Here is an 18,010-nt window from a genome sequence, read left to right as displayed (position 1 = left end):
CCTCGCCTCCTCCCGGCGCCGCGCCTGGAGCGTCGGTCCCGGAGACCCGCACGAGAGAGGAGGGGAAAAAGTGGGCCTGTTTCTCGGGTGGCCAATCCACCGAGCCCGCGGTGCCCCAGAGGAGGCGCCAGTGCTAGGCCAGCGCCAGGCCGGGGCTGCCTGCTTCCCGCGGCAAAGTACAAATGCGCCCGAGCGCGGCGCCTGGCGCCCTTGGCGTGCACAGCCGGCCCCCGCGCAACCTACCCCCGCGGCCGCCGCGCCGTCGCCGCCGCCGGGACCCCGCGGCCCGACCTGGAGCCCACCGAGCAGGGGGCGCCAGCCGCTTCTAATCCTCGCTCCCAGAACAGCCCGCCGGTCCCGCGCGCCTCGCCCAACGCGGCGCGCTGTGCAGACCCCTGTCCTCTCGCGTCTTTCTTCTCCGACCCTCCCTCTCACCTTCTCTGCTTGAATTGCTTTTCCCCGTTGCCGTACCTTCCTCATCTCTCCATCTTCCCCCTCATTTCCCCTTGTTCTCTTTTCACCTTCCTCTTATTCCCACCTTAGGCATCCCTTTTGGTCCCCACCGCCTTCTCGACCCTTCTCTGACTCCACTGTAACAGCAGCCCTCCCCGGGTCTGTGGATTGCTTTGTGCCCTTGTGCCTCAGTGTCCCCTCATCTCACGACCTCCGACCCCCGTCCCGGCTCAGCACCTGGTGGCCTGACTCTGGGAGAAGGAAGGATGATTCCCGAAGGAAGGGTCCTCTCTTCCTTGCTGGGACTGGCACTGCTCTGGTTCCCCTTGGACTCCCACGCTCGAGCTCGTAAGTAGGGGGGTGTGGGCGCCGGGTGGACAGAGGAGGGATGCCAGCCCCAGGACGTGCAGGGAAAGTGCCAGGGTTAGGGACCCCAAGGTGCTCCGACTGCACCTGTGCGGGAAGGGTGGAGCTCCTCAGCACATCTGTACGGGCTGACGGCTGGGAGACTGGGGGGGAACCTGGCAAGACTCAGAGCCAGGGGGCTGCTGTCATGGACCTAAAGGCAGCTGGAGAGAGGGCTGGTCGTTGTGCTCTGAGGGTGGGAGTTGGGGGGCACCTATTCCTAGTAGCGTCCCGAGTGTTTGGCTGCACAGCTGTGATGAAGAGGAAAAGGCTGCTGCACTTTAAAGAGAGCTGGTGGAAGGAAAGAAGAGCTAACTAGGATAACGTTCCCCTTCGTTATCTCTTTTGATTCTCTCAGCACTCCCAGGAGGTGGGTATCATTTGCATTTTACGGAAGAGAAAACATAGGCTAAGAGAAGAAACTTGTCCAAGTGTACAGAGCTAGTAAGCCATCAGAAGCCGAGCTCTACCATTCCAAATCCTGTGCTTTCCCGGTCCCACAGGGTCTGGGAGGGGCCTTGATTTGGACCAGTGAGACTCTGGGAGGCAGCAGGGCACAGTGCGAGAAGCCAGCGTCCCTCATTCCCGACCTGTGGAATACCAGCCAATAGGAGGCCCGCATGGAGGGCACCTCCCTGAGCCTCAGTTTCCTAATCGATAAAATGGGAGCAAAAAATGACAGAATTGAAGTGAGGATTAAATTAGAGGAAACATGTAAAGCAACTAGCTGGCACATAGTAGGTTCTTTTAAAAAATCGGTTCCCCAATTCATGCTTTCCACTTGGGCACTGTGTAACCTCACAGAGTTGTATAATCTCTCTGACCTCGGTTTCCTCACTGCCCCCCAAGTGTTCTGGTGGACACTGTCTCCATCCACTGCCATCTCTTAGATGCTGTGAGGATGTCAGACAAAGCCAGAGAGTTTCTTAATAAGAAGGAAGGAGCTTAGTTCAAACTCTGAAATATCCAATAAAGAAACTGAGACCCAAGACAGGCACTGGTTTAACTCCGGTTAATACAGGGCAGAGCCTGGGATGAAGACCCCAGCTTCCCACCTCCCAGCCTAGTGCTCTTTCCTCTCCACAGCTCAGCTCCTCCATCTCTGCCTTTCTTTTGCATGTGACTTTCGGAGCCAGTGGGGCTAGATTTTGTTGCATTCTCGTCTCTGCTTGCGAAGGCAGGCTGCGTGTCTGGTCGTCCGTGAGCTGCTGCAGCATGAGACCCCTAGTAGTCCTCCGTAACAAGTCATGGAAAGAGTTCCATGTTGGGTCCAAGTCCTGGCTCTGCTCCTTAGTAGTGGTGTGACCTTTCATAAGTCACAACTTCTCTGAGACTCAATCTCTCCATCTGTCCAAGACACATACTCACTTGGAACCCAAGAGGTCCTTGGAAGGATGAAAGGAAGTGCCTGTGTTGAAGTGCTCAGCACAATGCCTAATACTCAGTAAGCGTCTCCTCCCCCTTCTCGAGCCCTGGAGGTTTCCTCCTAACACTTACCTGTTGTTTCTTAAAAGGGATTTAGCACAGGATGCCCTCCTTGCCTACCTCTCCCCTTTGGCACATCGTTCTTAGCCCCCAAGGTTTTTCTCCAGAGATTGTTGCCCTTATTGCATCTTGGAAAGATGCCCCAGAATCAGATCATTTGGCAGGATTGCTCATGTCCGACCCACACCTCTCCGCTTGGCCTTCCCCATCTTGTCAGCCCTTCGCCTTGCTTAGGCGTACCCCTTTCAGGAAGCTTTCCCTGGCCGCCTGATCCACTCTGATCTCCTTCCTCCACGTTTCCACTGGCCTTCAGGTCCGTATCTCTCACTGGGTCGTGCCAGTATTCAGTCCCGCCACAGCCTGGAACTTAGTTAGCTCCAGACGCACAAGGAAACAACAGAGCAGACTTGATTGAGCTGAGGTGAGGCGGACTGACATTCGGAGGGCCGTGTTAAGGTTCTGAGATGTCACAGCTGGAAGAGCCTTTGAAAATCATCTGCTCCTACCCCTCAATTTTCCTATCGTTATAATTAAACTATATTCAAAAAGGGTGAGTGACTTGCCCAAGGTCACACAGCAAATTTGTTAAAGGAAAGATTGTAGCCCCTGGTTTGTCACTTACTGGTTGTATGAATTGGGCCAAATCACTTCCCTTCTCTGAGCCTTATTTTGTCTACTGATGACAATTTATGAATCTAGAAACAATCTGATAGTCATTTGCCAGTGTTCGACTTGAAGGTCTCTTACGAAGGTCCTTGTCTTAGTTTGAGTAAGACCGCAGGCCTGTTGTGGGGAAGAACTTTCCTGGTAATGCCTCAGGTTCTTCCAGAAGTGGTGCCGACAGATGGACATTCCCAAGTCTGCAGACTCTCGAGACGGCTCAGCCCAGGAAATGCCAACGGCCTCAGAGCACGCGTGGCAGCTTGCCCCGCGGTTAAATGACAAGGCTATTCGAACAAAGGTTACTGTACCCTTAGCTCTGTTTCCAGCCACAGATTAAGTCCTGACCCCAACCCAGACTGAGACTCAACTCCAGCCACAGGCTGAGCCTGGATCCTCAAACCTGGACCACAGGTTGGACTCTGATTTCGGGTTCCTGACCTGGTCACTGAGCAGTTCCGATGCCAGCCCCAGGACAGTCACATGCATGCGTGATGTTGGTCAATTTGGGCACTCATCCCTCTGTGGGACGAGCACCTGTCTGGTATTTTGTCCCTCTCCAATGCTCTGTCCCCTCCATGTCAGCTCCTCTATTCTGTGCCCTTCCCTTACTCATTGCCTCCCCCTTTAAGGTGTCTAGCATGCTTCCGCTATCTCTCCCCTCCCTCCGCCCGATCCCGCTTTCAGGAGAGTTAGATATGAAGTAAAAACACTGATGTCTCTATTCTTCCCCCAAAAGTTATTGTTCTGTGGGACTCGAAGTGTCTGCCCCCAGGTCACAGAATCCCAAACCCCAGGAGCAGAGATGTGGTGGGAAGGGAGCTCCCATGGCATGATGTGGTGCGACGGACAAGCTTGGAATCATAACGTCAGGGCTCCAGCTCTGCCTCTACCACCAGTGCCACCTGTGACACAGGGCAAGTTGCCTTTCTCTGCCCCTCAGTGTCCCCAGCTGTAGAGCTATATGGTTGGACCCAAATAGGCAATCACTGAGGACAGTTCTGGCTTTAACATCCTGTGATTCAAAGACTCTAAAATCCAAAGATGCTATTGCATTGATTCTGAGTCTTCTTGGACCTTTAGAAAAGGAAGTTAGGAGGGTGAGGTGAGTGGGTCTGCAGCCTGATACTGCTGCTCTGACAGGGAGGAATAGGTAGACCCCGAGACACCAGGAGAAAGTACCTAGGGAGTCTGGGACAGTGGGTGTAGAAGGAGACTCACAAGTGGGGACCCTTTCCTGCTGTCCAGGTTAGTTGTGTCCCCATCTACTTGTCCAGATGTACACAGGGGGTGGCCAGTGCCTAAGTGAAGGCCTGACATCTGACTCCAGGCAAGCCCCTCTCTGGGTCTGTTTGGGCAGTTCTGCACCTCCTCTATCTCACCAGTAGAGGTCTCTGTCTGACTCACTCGCTTGCCCGCTGCTGAGCCAGCGCAGGCAACAGCTGTACAGTTGCTCCAGCTGTTGCACCTGTTCCAGGACCGTACTCTCAAGTTCCCCCAGCCACTGGCCATGGCGCCAGGCTGTGGGAGAGGGACCTTGAATCCTCTGGACTCCAAATGAAAGGACTGGTGTGAGAGTGGCACCCCTGGGACGTGCAGTGCAGAGATCCTCTCAGGCGTCCCCCGCCTGTGGGCAGGATCCCATACCAGAGAAGGCTGTTCCACAGTCTTCTTCTATTACCCACTCTTGTAGTCAGGATTCTGCTTTATATCTCACCTGAGTCCTTTTGTTTGCAATTTAAAGCCATTTTTTCTGGTCCTCTTCCTTAGGGGATGGGTGTTTCTATAAGCAGCCCCCTTAGATCTGAAGACTGGCATTGGAGTTTGTGGTGAATGAATCAGCAACCTTGGGCAAGTCATGATCCCTCTCTGAGACTCAGTTTCCACATCTGTAAATAGAGGATTGGACGTCATCTCTCAGTTCTTAAATTTCTCAGGTGCTATGGCTCTAAGTGTGTATGTCCAAGACAGAAGAGAAAGCAAACAGTCTTATCTCTGTCCCTGACCCTTCTCCTGGTCTGACAGTTTTCTCCTTTGAGGCTGCTCCATGTTCCTAAACATCTGTCACATGCCAGCTAACAGGAGTCAGATTCAGAAGAGTGAGGACCCTTCAGCTAGAGCTGGCACAGCTTAACCACTGAGGAGCTGAGATTTTCACTTCTGATTCCTTTAGAAGGCCCCCCATATCGGCTACCAGTGCCCAGACCAGAGCTTATGTCTTAGAGAAGAGCAAGTTTGTTTGGGTAGAAAGAGGCCTATAAATAAATAGAGAAAGTATGGCCGTGTGGGCGTGAGGGATAAGATGTAAACGTTCTCACATTCCTGTGCAGCCTGGTTCACTCAGGTCTCCTGAGTTCTCGCAGGCTGGGGACAGGCCAGCCACAGTTCCAGGCTTCTCTCTTCATACCCCAGCCCTTCCTGGTCCCCTCCAGCCTCCCCTGTAGCTCAGAAGCTTCTTTCTGGTTGTCTCTTCTGCTTCCTATTGGAAGGATTCTCAACCACATTACCCACTCCTAACTACCTACTACGAGCCCTTTATAATAGCATGAGAGTTTCAAGGCAGAGTGTGGGATGACCTTGGATAAGATAGTTTGGAAATTTTGTCTTACATGTGAATATCGTGGAATCACTCATCCCTCCACCTGCAGGCTCCTGACCGTTTTGTACATCGCGTTCGGGATGGCATGGGGTTTGGGAGCTCAAACGGCGAGAGCTGGAAAGGGGAGGTCAAAGGCTAATTTCTCTTAGGTGACAAAATCAAAGTGCTAAGAGGGGTTTGGCTCTCCTACCACACGAGAAAGTTTGCTTTTTGTTAAAGAAAGTGGCTTCAGGAGTGCGGCCCATCAGCCGTCTCCTTTTCCAGAGTTTCTCTTCTTCCATCACGCCTTCATTTACGAAGCATCACCTCTAGGTGGGCCCTGTGCAGAGCCCTGGAGATACAGGAACTGTTGAGACCTGCTTCTTACTCCTGGTTGAGTAAGGAAGAAGAACCCATGTAATAGTACTTCCAATCCAGTGTGAGGAGAGCCATGCTAGAGGGCCGAACTCAGTTCTGTGCAGCCCTGCGGAAGGGTGGGCCAGAGGCCTGGAAGGTGGGGGCAGCTCTGCGGGAAGGGTAGCACCCAAATAGGCTCTTGAAGAATGAGAAGGAGTTGATCAAACATTGGAGGTGGGGAGTCACATGTGGGGAGACATGGAAGTGTGAAGGAGCCTGGTGGGGGTGGGGTGGGGAGATGAAGAATGAAAAATTCAGCAAGAGGAGATGAAGCTGAAAACAGGGCTATCACAGAGTTTTTCTGGAAGAGCAAGCGGGAGCTAGTTTATGACAGGCTGGGGTGGCCTGATAACATTTGGATTCCGTCTGGTAAACCTTGCTGCCCTGAATTCAGATTAGGTCAAGTCAGTCCAGTCACTTTAAGTCCGCGGCAAGCTAGAGAAAGAGTTTTGGCTGTGGCCTATCCAAGTGGATGTTTCCTGTGGGAGGGAGGACTAGCACCCTGCACACCCCAGCCACCTGCAGTGGCCTCCATGAGCCATGGTCACCCCACCTCTGTGCCTCTGCACGAAGCTCCTGCTGTCCATCTGCACCTTCCTAGCTCCTTTAAGGCTCAGCTTAGGCGTCTTCTCAGGGAAGCCTTCCGTGAAGAGCCTAGGCTTCTACTATCATAGCATTTGTCAAACTGTATATAGTCTTCATCAGACTGTGAGCTCCTTGAGGGTAGGAACTGTGTCTTATTTAGTCATGTGCCAGGCCCATGGACATGTATGAGGTCTGTCCGGAAAAAGTCCATCCATTGTTAATATAACGAGAACGGTTTGCAACATCGATGTAACCTGGCAACTGAGGAGAGTGGACTGGAAAGCACATGTGTGAACAATGATGACTCCACTGTACTAGTCAGTGGGGGTGGTAGACGCTGTTGAGTGAGCATGCGTACTGTGTGGCCATCACATTCAAAATGACTGAGTGAGTAGAGCAATGAATCAATATCAAATTTGGCATTAAGCCTGAACATTCCTCCGTAGAAACTATTCAGATAATTCTGAAGGCCGCAGCTGTGCATGACCGGTGATTGGCAGCTCCATCATGACAAAGTGCCCGCTCATGCATCACATTTCATGCAGAGATTTTTTGCAAAACATCCAATCACCCAGGTGACTCAGCCCCCTTACAGCCCAGATTGGTGCCCTGTGACTTCTGCCTTTTCCCCAAACTAAAGTCCCTTTTGAATGAGAAGAGATTTCAGACTGTCCATGAGATTCAGGAATATACAATGGGGTAGCTGATGGAGACTAGAACTGTGTGAGGTCCGAAGGTGCCTACTTTGAAGGGGACTGAGATGGCATTGTCCTATGTACAGTGTTTCTCCTATCTTGTATCTTCTTCAATAAATGTCTCTATTTTCCATATTACATGGCTGGATATTTCTGGACAGACCTCTGTAAGACTTGATATACAAAAAACTCAGTAAATGAATAGCAGGGAGTAACATTACTATTATTAATGATAACATAACTAGTGATAACAACATGTGCTACTTATTGTGCCAAGGTCCCCAGGTTCCCCTATTCAGGCGTGAGAGGTCCATCCCATCCTGAGCGCTCCTTTACCCTCTCCACCTGTATCCAGTCTGTCCCAAAGCCTGCCCCCTGTAACTACTAAGTGTTCCTCAAATCTGCACTCTTGCCCATGGGTGGGCACTCTTGCCCATGGGCACTGCTTCTTTCCTGGTCCAGCCCAGCATTATCTCAAAACAGATGACTGCAACAGCCTCCCCCCGTCTCTCTGCCTGAGTCTTGACCTCCAGTCCATTCTCCTTTCCTGGGGCTACAGCAATGTTTCTAAACGCAGACGTGGTCACTGGCATGCCCCAGTTTAAAGCTTTTCTGTGGTTTTCCTTTGACCTCAGGCACTCAAGGCCCACCCGAGTCTCTGCCTCGCTCTCTAGTCTGATCTCTGGTCTCTCACCCCTGCCCTCACACTCTCTTCTGCAACCTTTCTGGTCCACTTTCACCTTGTATCCCAGCCCAAGGTCTGACGTCTGTGTAGGCTCCAGGTGGTGTTGCAGGAGTCTGGCTTGTGGGGGTGAAGGGGGTGGGAGGGTACAGGGAGCCCCAGGAAGCAAAGCTGGTGAGGTCATAAAGGAGGCTGAGGAGATTTGACCTCGGTGGCAGTACCATGATGTTCGTGCCCTGATAGGTGCCTGGGGCTACTCGTAGGATTCTGGGAGTAGAAGAAATACTGTGAGAAACAGACTGTTAGGAAACCTGGGGAGCATCCGGTTCTGCTTTTTACCTACCATTTCATTGAGCATCTAATATGTGGCAGACGCTAGGCATATTACATATGTTATCTGATACAATCCTACAGGAACTCCAAGCTGTAGAGATTATTACTCATCCCATTTAGCACATGTGGAAACTGAGGTCTGCAATGGTCGAGAAACTTGTCTAAACTCAAGCTGCAAATAAAAACCAAAGTGAATTTGAACTCTGGCCTATCTGACTCCAAAGCCGGGGTTCACTGAGTAAGGGGGGTTTTGAGGGGGATGAGACTTGTTTAATTTTAATTCTTCTCTATCTCTGTAAAGCCTGAAATGGAGCCAATAGTCTTTTTCAAATAAGAAATTGCCCACTAACAGTCTTTTTTCCTGGTTAGACATCACAGCCAAGGGCCATTAACTCCCAAAGGTCTCGGAGACAGGGCCCGCTTGGTCCCTGGCTCAGAGGGGGAGATGTGGGTACAGGTGGCTGGGATGAGATCTGATGGTGGGGTGGGGAGAGAAAGCAGGGCAGGCCCGAGGGCAGGGCGGGAGTGGGAAGGACACAGAGGCCTGGAGGGAGGAGAAGGGAAGGGAGGGGATGTGAGACTTTGCCTCCTTCTCCATGTCAGTCAGGAGAGGCCCCGCTGGCTCCCCAGACCCTGTCCTAACTCCCCTTGGAGCCCCTGAGAGTCTGGGTGTATGGGACCAAAAACACACCTTAGATGCGGAAGCTTAAAACGATAGAATCTTAGAACCACGAAATTGTACAAGTCCAGAGGCTTCACGATCTAATGAGATGGAGGCTCTCAGAAGCATGGAATTCCCAGATCTTGAGTCTTGGAAACCTAGAACCTTGGAGTCTTAGAATTTTGAAATCATGGATTTATAAACTATGCAGAAAATCTTTGAAAATCGAAGTTCACCCCCCACTGCCACCACACACACACACGTTTACTTTGCAGATGTGGCCTAGAGACGGGAAGAGTCTTCCTCAAGGTCCCGGTGAATTGGTGGCATGAAGAGCTAGAGCTTCTTCCACCAGCCCCCTACAAGGATCAGGGCTAGTGCCAGGACCGCAGGGACAGAGGCAGAGGGAGAGGCGTGGTGAGGTGGGGACTGTGGTTGCAGGAGGCCTCCTGGGGCTGAGGGATGGCCTGCCAGGCCCCCCACACTCTCAGCTGTTGCCAGGTCTGTTGGTGGGGGTGAGGGGCCTCCTGCGTGGCCACGGGCTGAGGCTTTCTCTCCGTCTTCAGGTTCTGAGCAGGCGGTGAGGGGGAGGGGTGCCGATTGGCACAGGGGCCAGGCTACAGGGCCACCCTAAGGAAGGTGGGACAGGGTTTCTTCAGCAACAAGGCTGAGACCTGAGGCCATGGTAGTGTTGCAATCACCGCTCCCTGGCTGGGGGAGGGGCTGAGGAAGAAAGACATTATTCAGTCCTTGGAGAGTTGGGCTGGCTCTGACAAGCACCCCAGCTGGGCCAGTGTCCCGCCCTCTCTGCCAGCAGAGGCTGAGAGATAAACACTGTTCATTTGATGCGGGCCAGCCAGGGCCTTGCTGGGAATAGGATCTGCTGTCTGATCCCCTCTTCTACTTTGGGGGCCTGGGAAGAGGATAGGGAGGGAAGTAAGCTGTGTGTTCCTCAGTCCCCAATGGCCATCAAAACACAGACTCTGAGAGCTTCATGACCATGGCCTCACACCTTTGTTCTGGGAGGCCCAAGAGACAGAAGGAGCAGTGCAAAGAGCCAGAGGGAAGCGCATTTCTTCTTACAAAGGAAACTTGCTGAAGGTTGGGGTGGCCCCTGAGCTGCTGGGTCTGGAGCTGTGTGCTTGGGGGCTGAGAGCCAGCCCACCTCAGCACTGAGAAGGAATTCCTGCTTTGTGGGTGACCCCCCCCCCCACCAACACACACACAGTGTACTGCTTTAATACTCAGTGATTCCGGGAGTTTAAATGTCTATTCAAGACGGTAATGTCCACCCTGCAGGGTCATTGTCACCGCGATCATCATGGTAATGGCGTTCAACTGAGTGTCAGGAACTGAGCTAAGTAAGCATTTTACAGGCATTGTCCAATTTAATTGTAAAAACCAGAATGTTAATGAGATAATCCATGTAAAGAGAAGATACTCAATAAATGGTGGCTCCTTTCTCCATTCTTCAACCTCATTTAATTCAGCAAGACTTTGTGGACTCTTCTCTTGTGCTGGTGCGCCTAGCTCCTCCGTAACAGAGCTCAGCTTATTCTTTAGATAATGTAGAGTTTTCCTGTAGGAGTGATAGCATCCCTTCTGGGTTGTACAGTCGGCAGATACCGAAGTGGAGGGGGGTAGCCAGGGGTAGGGCAAGAGGCAAGTCGGAGGGGTGGAGCCAGGAGCTACACCTGATGCTAGGGTGTGCGAGGATAAGAGGCCAGGGCTGGTGTGTTGTAGAAAGAGCCCAAAAGACTTCCTATGGGAGGTGGGGGGGAGGGGGAGGTTTCAAGAAACAGGATTGCAGGAGAGCTATCAATCGTCATGAAATAAACTATTTCAAACATTTTAGAAGCGTTCATCTCCACGTTGACAACTGATACGCAGATGACAAAAATGACTGATGTGCCATCAGACACACAATAGTCAATTGACTGCAATAGTGCCGATGACTATTTTTAGGGATATTAAAGTCAGTTTTCTGACCTTTGACTGGGCGGCACTTGGTTTTCCCAACTCTCCATCATGGCTACCTGCTGTACAGGGACTCATGTGGTACGAAGCAGGAAAGCAGCTGTGAGGGGCTTTCTTCAAAAGGTGAGGGGCTTTCTTCAGAAAGAGAGATGGAGAGAGGATGAAGGGGAGCAGCAGAGGACCGGGGAGGGGCAGGTACAGAGATGTAGTAAATCAATAAGCAAAATGGGAGCAAGGAAAAGGAAGTAGGTGCGACTATGAGTGCAGAAGGAGCGTGTGAGGAGACTTAGGCCGTTGTCCCTGCTTGGTGACTGACTGGCCGTGTGACCTTAGAGGTGTGGTGTATCCTCCCTGGCCCTCCCATTATTCAACTAATCATGGCTAACATTTATACCACAATTTAAACCTGTAAAGCACTTTTACTGCTTCATCCCTTAACTGCCCCATGAAAGAAGTGTTAAGGTTCAGAGAGGGGCAGTGACATGCCCGAAGTCCCACAGCAAGTGATCAGTCACGCTGAGATTCAAACTCCTGTGTGACTGGGAGAGCATGTCCAATGGACTCCCTTTTGCCTGAGTAGCCGGATGACGTCCTTCCGAGAACCAGAAAGGAGGAGCGATGAGGCAGGGTCTTAGGGCTGGAGCCTCCTGGGACTGACAAAGCACTGGTTGCTTCGCCAGGCCCAGACATGTTCTGCCTTTTCCACGGGAAGAGATACTCCCCCGGCGAGAGCTGGCACCCCTACTTGGAGCCACAAGGCCTGATGTACTGCCTGCGCTGCTCGTGTTCTGAGGTATGTTCCTCTGGCCACCTGGTCACTTGTGTCAGGTATGTCTGGGAGACCTCCAGAGCAGGCACCCTAGAGGGAGGGAGGAAGCCTGACTATGGAGGTCAGGAGCACTCTGGAATCAGGCTGCCCAGGAACTTGGGGCCACGCCACTTTACTACCGAGAACTCAGTGCCCACCACCACTGCTGCGCACCTCTCAGAGGTAAGTCTCACAGTGGGTCAGCTCTCAGCCCAGCCTTCTTTCCACCTCTGTCGGTGCCAGCCTCCCTGCCTCCCGTGTAACAGAAAAGAGCCCTTCTGACCTGGCCGCCCACTCCTTCCTTTCCCGGTACTATTTCCTCCAGCCCTCTTGCCACGCTGCCGTAGGAGGCATTCCCCAGTTCCACTGGTCCAAAGGCTTGCTCTCCAAGGCTCTGACCACATGCCACCCCCACCAGTAGCCTTACTTGATCCCTCACGTGCAAGTATTTTCTCCTTCTGGGGTGCCACATAAGTGTCTCCTGATCACTGTTGGCCAGGTATAATAGTTCCTGGGTCTGTCAGTTACTGTTCCTCCTTGATGGAGCCCCGAGAGCAGGTTATCCTGGGCACTCTCTTATGTCCAGTTCAGTGTCCTGCTGAAGGCTGAACAAACCGGGGCAGAGACCATGCCTTTTTTCACCTCTTCTCCCTGCCACCCCCCTCCAACCCAGCACCCTCCACAGGGTCTTATGCAACTAACGGGGTAGAACAAATGAGACCTCCATGTAGTCTCAGGCCAAGTATGAGGTTGGAAGGGTAGGGAAGGGAGGAATGATTTAGGAGGCTTGAAACATACTTGGTTTAGCTTCGTTGCCTGGGACCCAGCCTGCTTGACATAACATCCTCACCTATCTGTCTGGAACTGGTGCTGGGGGGCGGGTGGCCCTAGCTCCCAGCTGGGGCCCGTACCTTACGCCTTCTCTTTTCCTTCAAAAGCCGAGAGAGGAATGCAGAAGGCCAGCGAGAGCCTCCCTTGCTACAACCATCCTCAGCTCGGGTGGGGGGAGCAGAGAAGAGCTTCCGAAGGGACATTGGGAGGTAGACAGGGTGTGGGCTACCCACTCTCCTGACTCTCATCACTGGGGTCTCCCTTCTCCTGGGGCCTTTCTCTCTGACACCCCGCTATTTCCATCACCTTGGCCCCAGGTAGAAGTTGACACCAGCAGGGCACAGCCTTCCATGACTGCCTCCCTCTGGTTTTCCTTAGCACATCTGAGGCCAGTCAGCTTTTCAAAAAGAACGTTACGAAATACAGCCACAAAACAGGAGGGAAACCAAAACAGAAAATTCCAGACATATTATGTGGCCCAGTTGACAAAGTCCAAGTTTTGTAATCCACGGAAGCTAATTCATTTCTTTCTCCTCAGAGCTGTAGTCACTATCCCCAAAATACACCCCGAATCCCTTCACTTCTCGCACCATCGCCATCCCCCTGGTTAAGCCACCTTCACTTCTCCCCTGGAGGCTACGTGAGCCTCCCAACAAGCCTCGCTGCCCTTTCTCTAAGTCCATCCTTCACACAGGAGCTAGAGGGATCTTTGCTGAACATAAAACTGATCACGTCGTTCCCGAAGCCCCTGAAGCCCTCCAGTAGCTTTTCTGAGCCCCGAAAGTGGAACTCAGCCTCCCTGCTGTGGCTCCATGCAGTCTGACCTCCACCTCGTTCTCCAGCCTCCTTTCCTACCTGTGCCAACACTTCCAGCTCATTCCTGCTTGGCCCGCCACCCGGCCCGTGCTTCCCTTGGATCTTCTCTCAAAGGGCCCTTCTCATCCCACAGACCATAACATAACTGTTACGTCCTTATGAGGCTTCCTCTGACCGCTGTTTCTGAAATAGTCCAACCTTATACACTGAATCACGTTACCCTGGGTGATTATGATCTTGTGCCTCCTTGTTTATGTTTTACGGTCTGTCTCCCCCTGCAAAGATGTAAGCCCCATGAGAGCAGAAACCTTATCAGCCTCGCCCACTGCTAAGTCGCTGGCACTCAGTGGGCGTGTGGTAAATACTGAGTGAATGCACGAGTCCCCACCCCGTCCACCAGAGTCAGTGCAGCCTCAGCCCTGGAGGTAGTGCTATGTCATCTTAGGCAACTGAACTTCCCAGAGGCTCTTCTCTCATTTTGAGAGTGTGGATAATGGTATCTACCTCTAGACACCATCCTTCTTGAGAGGATGAAGTGAGATAATACATTTCTGTATAACATAAAGCCCCTCCCTAGTAGCCACTCAGTACATGGTCGTCATGACTTTCCTCAGAGGCACCGCTGGGCTGTAGAGCCCTCTCCCCTTTCAACCCCCGACCTGTCTCCATCTTCCTTCCTGCTGCATGTCGCTGATCATCTCCAGCCCTTGGATCCTTCTAGGCCAGAATCAAGAGATTCTATCTCTTTAGGCCATACAGTTCTTTGCACTCCACCCTACCTTCTCATCTGAGAGCTCAGTTCCCCCTCTGGACATTTATTAAGCACCCATGCGTGCCAGGCCTCTAGGAGGCCCCTCGGGACTAGGGCCCAGGCAGGGTCTTCCACGGGGTAAGAGGCTGCCTCCGGGAGAAGTGCTGTCGGGGTACTGAAGTGGGCAAGGATGCTGGAAACAAACTTGCCAACTTCAGAGTATGAACAAAGGTAGCTTCATTCAACCAAGGGAGACACTATCTATTCCTCCCCTCCTGGCTCTCATCCATTCATTCCAACCGTAGCAGGTACTGGCTTAGAGCCAAGCCCTGTGCTGACGATTCAGGGATGAATAGAATGAGACTTGGTCCTTGTCTTGGAAAGTCATGGTGAATAGATGACACGGATGTATATGGGACATTGTAACAACAGGGGAGAGTCGGGTGCAGGAGACCTAGGACTGGGGAAGCCGCCAGAAGGGTTGGCGGCGCCTCTCTCTCCAGCTCCCATCTCTCTGTTGTGTTTCTCTGCTCCCTTGTCTTTCATTTGCTGCGCTTGAAAAGACATAAGCACTTCGGGCTCTTCCTTCTCTGGTGCCAACTGCCAGGGCTTTGTGCAGGGTCACCGGACCTCCCAGAAATTCAGGGAGTGGACCACATAGCCCTGAGTCTTCTCCACATCAGGTTTCTAGCCTTATTCCCATCCCTGTCACCTGTCCTCATACGTCACAGGTCAAAGAACAAAGTCCTGGGGTTAAGATAATACAGTCAAGACCGATGCAGGAGTAAGCCAAGGCTTTAATGTGTGTGTCTCAAACACACCACGAGAGGGACACGAGCCCATGTGCACTGTGCCCTCCTCCGTGGTCAGGGAGGCGCATGGGCGGGCAAGCCACACGAGTGAGCGGGGAGGAGGAAAGACTGGACACATGGGTTTATTGTTTTTATCCTGTAACAGGTTTAAAATGTGTGCAGTGGGGTTTGGGGAGAGGACGGGCTCAGGGGGGAGGCAATGGCTCTTTGGAACCAGGACCGACCCCTATGTCCCTTTCAGAGTGCCCATGTGAATTGTTACCGCCTCCACTGCCCGCCTGTCCACTGCCCCCAGCCTGTGACCGAGCCACAGCAGTGCTGTCCCCGGTGTGTGGGTAAGTAGCCTCCTTCATCCCCTTGCGCCCCCTGACCCTTCTCTCACCCCCAATGCAGGCTTCTGGCCAAGGGAGGTCCCTGAAATGAGAGGGGCAGTCTCTAGCCACCAGAGGTGTTGAGGCACCAACCTGCTCAGGGGAAGAAACCCAAGGAGGCCTGGGTCAGCAGCGAACTACTCGTTCTCTAGTAGCTGTGCTGGCTGGCTGGCCTTTGATGGCCCTCTCGGGCTCCCATCTCTCTCTGGCTGGCCGAAGCCAGCGGGAGTGGACCTGCCTGTGTAAGTGGGGGTGAGTGAGCTGGGGCTCAGAAGCCCTGCAGGGGGCCCAGGATTCCGAAGGAGGTGGAGGATGTGTACTCGGAGATTCCTCCCAGCGCTGAGTGAGCGTCAGGGACGCCGTGTGTCCTGATGTCTATGACTCTGTGATGTTAAGATTCTAAGAGTCTATGAGACTGGGATTCTAAGAAGGAGGGAGAGAGGAGGAGTTGCTGATAAACTGGCATAACCAAATGGCCAATGAGAGGCAGCAGTCCATAGGCCAGCTTAGAAGAGCGGGGCCGGGGAGATGTTCAGAGGAGGATCTGTCCTCAGAGGCCTCAAGAAGGGGATGGGGAGGCTCCAGATTATGGCCTCAGCCTCTAGGCTCTGGAACCAGGCCTCTGCTGGTGAGCTGGGGGGCGACCTGTGCGGAGTGGATGTAGACGGGCTCGTTTTCTGAGAGAGACTGCAGTAGGATCTGACCGTGGCTCTGCTTGGGTCACAGAGATTCCTGGCTCAGGATTCCCTCAGGGAGCAGGGGCTCTGAGCTTCGGCCTGCTGGTGAGGGGGCATCGTGCCTCTTCCCTGTCTGAGACTCATTCCAGGAGTCCTGGCCGCTCCGTGCTGACTGTGCCTTGGCCCAAGCCCCTTCACACGCTCCTCTCTCTCTCTCCCCTTCGCCTGCCTGGCTCTGCATGTTCTTCGTGACTCAGCTCAGACCGTCATTCCCTGACCACCCCCCACCCCGCCCCCGCCCCAATGTCCCGGCTGAGTTAGTGGCTCCCCCTCGGTGCCCTAGCCCTTACCATGTGACAGTGTCACTGCTTATGGCAAGTCTCTCTCCCGATTAGATTGTGAGCTTCTTGGTGGGAGGGGCTGGGTCTTGTTTGGCACTCCGTTCCCAATGCCTAGCACTGTGCCTGGTACAGAGGTGTTTAGTAAATGTGTCAGAGAAGATAAGTAGGTTCTCTCAGGGTGGGAGCCTCAGAGGCTTACCCCTCTACCTGGCAGGATGAGGACAGGCTAATCAGCAGGTGATGGGGAGGGTGGGTCTGGTGGCCAGTGAATGAGAGGAGCTTACACCAAGCACCAAGACAGTGTAGAATCTAGATCATCAACTCCACTAGGACGCCAGGCCATGAGGGACTCCACTCTGTTCACTGCTGTGTCTCTAGCACCTCGAGCAGGTGCACCACAGATGCTCACTGAATGTTGGATGAACCAATGCAGGTCCCCACTGAGTGGCGCTCAGCGGAGCTGAGGCTGCAGACCTTGCCTCTGGCTCTGGTCAGGATCAGCTCACACACTGGGGGGCTGAAAGGCCATGGAGAGAGTAACCAAGTCAGATGGAGGTGTCAGCAGGACCTCTTCTTGGTTAGGCGGTATGGGGACTATCTGGGAAGAATGAGGTCAGAGCTCGATTTAAGTGCCAAGATGTGATAAAATGCAAAATCTTCAGAAAAGGGGCCCAGTGAATTCTGGCAAAGTTCTTAGAGCCGCATGAAACTTCATTTTCTTCTTCCTCTTTCCCCTCCCCACCTGCAGAACCTCACACCCCCTCTGGGCTCCGCGCCCCCCCGAAGTCCTGCCAGCACAATGGGACCATGTACCAACATGGAGAGATGTTCAGTGCCCATGAGCTGTTCCCTTCCCGCCTGCCCAACCAGTGTGTCCTCTGCAGCTGTACCGTAAGAACCTCCTGCCTTCCCTTTAGCCCAGGCCAGTGGACTGGGCGTGAAAAGCAAGGTGGTGGAACTGCGCGGGAGGGAGATTGTTCTCCCTGGTCAAAGCAAAGTGAGAGTGAATGGGCTCAGGGACAAAGGGATACCAGGGGCTGGGAAGCTCCTGCCCTGCTGTAGGCTTCTGTGCCCTCCTGAGCCGCCTTTCACAGCACCAGCCGCCTTGCACAGCCGTTTGCCATCTGTTGTTTTCCCCAGTTGACTTTGCTCTCCTGGAGGGGAGGGAACACACCCAATTCATCTCTTTATCCTCCACTGCTCCTGGCCCAGGGCCTGGCCTACCGAGAGTGTCTTTAATGATTGCTGAATGAATGAATGATCAGTTATCAGTCCTGGGCCACAGAGACAAGGCCAGACTGTAGCCAAGTGGAATTTAATCTGAAGTTGCCTAACCCCCCGAGGCTGTGATCAGAGTTGAGGCTTGGGAGAGGCAGGGCTGACTCTGCAGTGTTAACAGCGTACAGACACTGAGGCCAAACAAGGCCTTCTCTGGAGAGCCTTCACCCTCCTCCTTTGGGGGGGCGTTCTAGGTGTGGCCTTGCTATAGGTTCGCAGGGGGCTCAGTATGTCATTCTTACCCTGGGCGTAGCTCCTCGTCTGTGCATTGCCGGGAGGAACTCCTGCATAGGGAGTCTGACTAGGTGATCTCCAGTGTCCTCTCTGTTTCAAATCATTATCAGATTTAGCAGTGATGCACAGGGAGGAGGTCTAGGCTAGGTGGTGGACACCC

The 18,010-nt window shown here is 53.1% G+C and overlaps 1 protein-coding gene across 2 annotated transcripts in view; it reads left to right on the top strand.

Annotated features, from left to right (window-relative positions):
- Positions 1 to 693: 693 nt before the first annotated feature.
- Positions 694 to 18,010, top strand: part of CHRDL2 (chordin like 2) — a 31,221-nt gene continuing 13,904 nt past the window's right edge. For both annotated transcript variants that reach the window (XM_024572797.3, XM_024572798.3), the window contains exons 1-4: positions 694 to 801; positions 11,612 to 11,724; positions 15,191 to 15,284; positions 17,087 to 17,229. In XM_024572797.3, coding sequence (XP_024428565.1) covers positions 720 to 801; positions 11,612 to 11,724; positions 15,191 to 15,284; positions 17,087 to 17,229 — 432 coding nt within the window. In that variant the 5' untranslated portion in view covers positions 694 to 719. The remainder of the gene's footprint in view (positions 802 to 11,611; positions 11,725 to 15,190; positions 15,285 to 17,086; positions 17,230 to 18,010) is intronic.

The sequence above is a fragment of the Desmodus rotundus genome, chromosome 5 (assembly GCF_022682495.2).
Source record: "Desmodus rotundus isolate HL8 chromosome 5, HLdesRot8A.1, whole genome shotgun sequence".
NCBI classification, from domain to species: Eukaryota; Metazoa; Chordata; class Mammalia; order Chiroptera; family Phyllostomidae; genus Desmodus; species Desmodus rotundus.
Note: the sequence above shows the minus strand (reverse complement) of the source record. Positions and strands in the feature narration are given on the sequence as shown.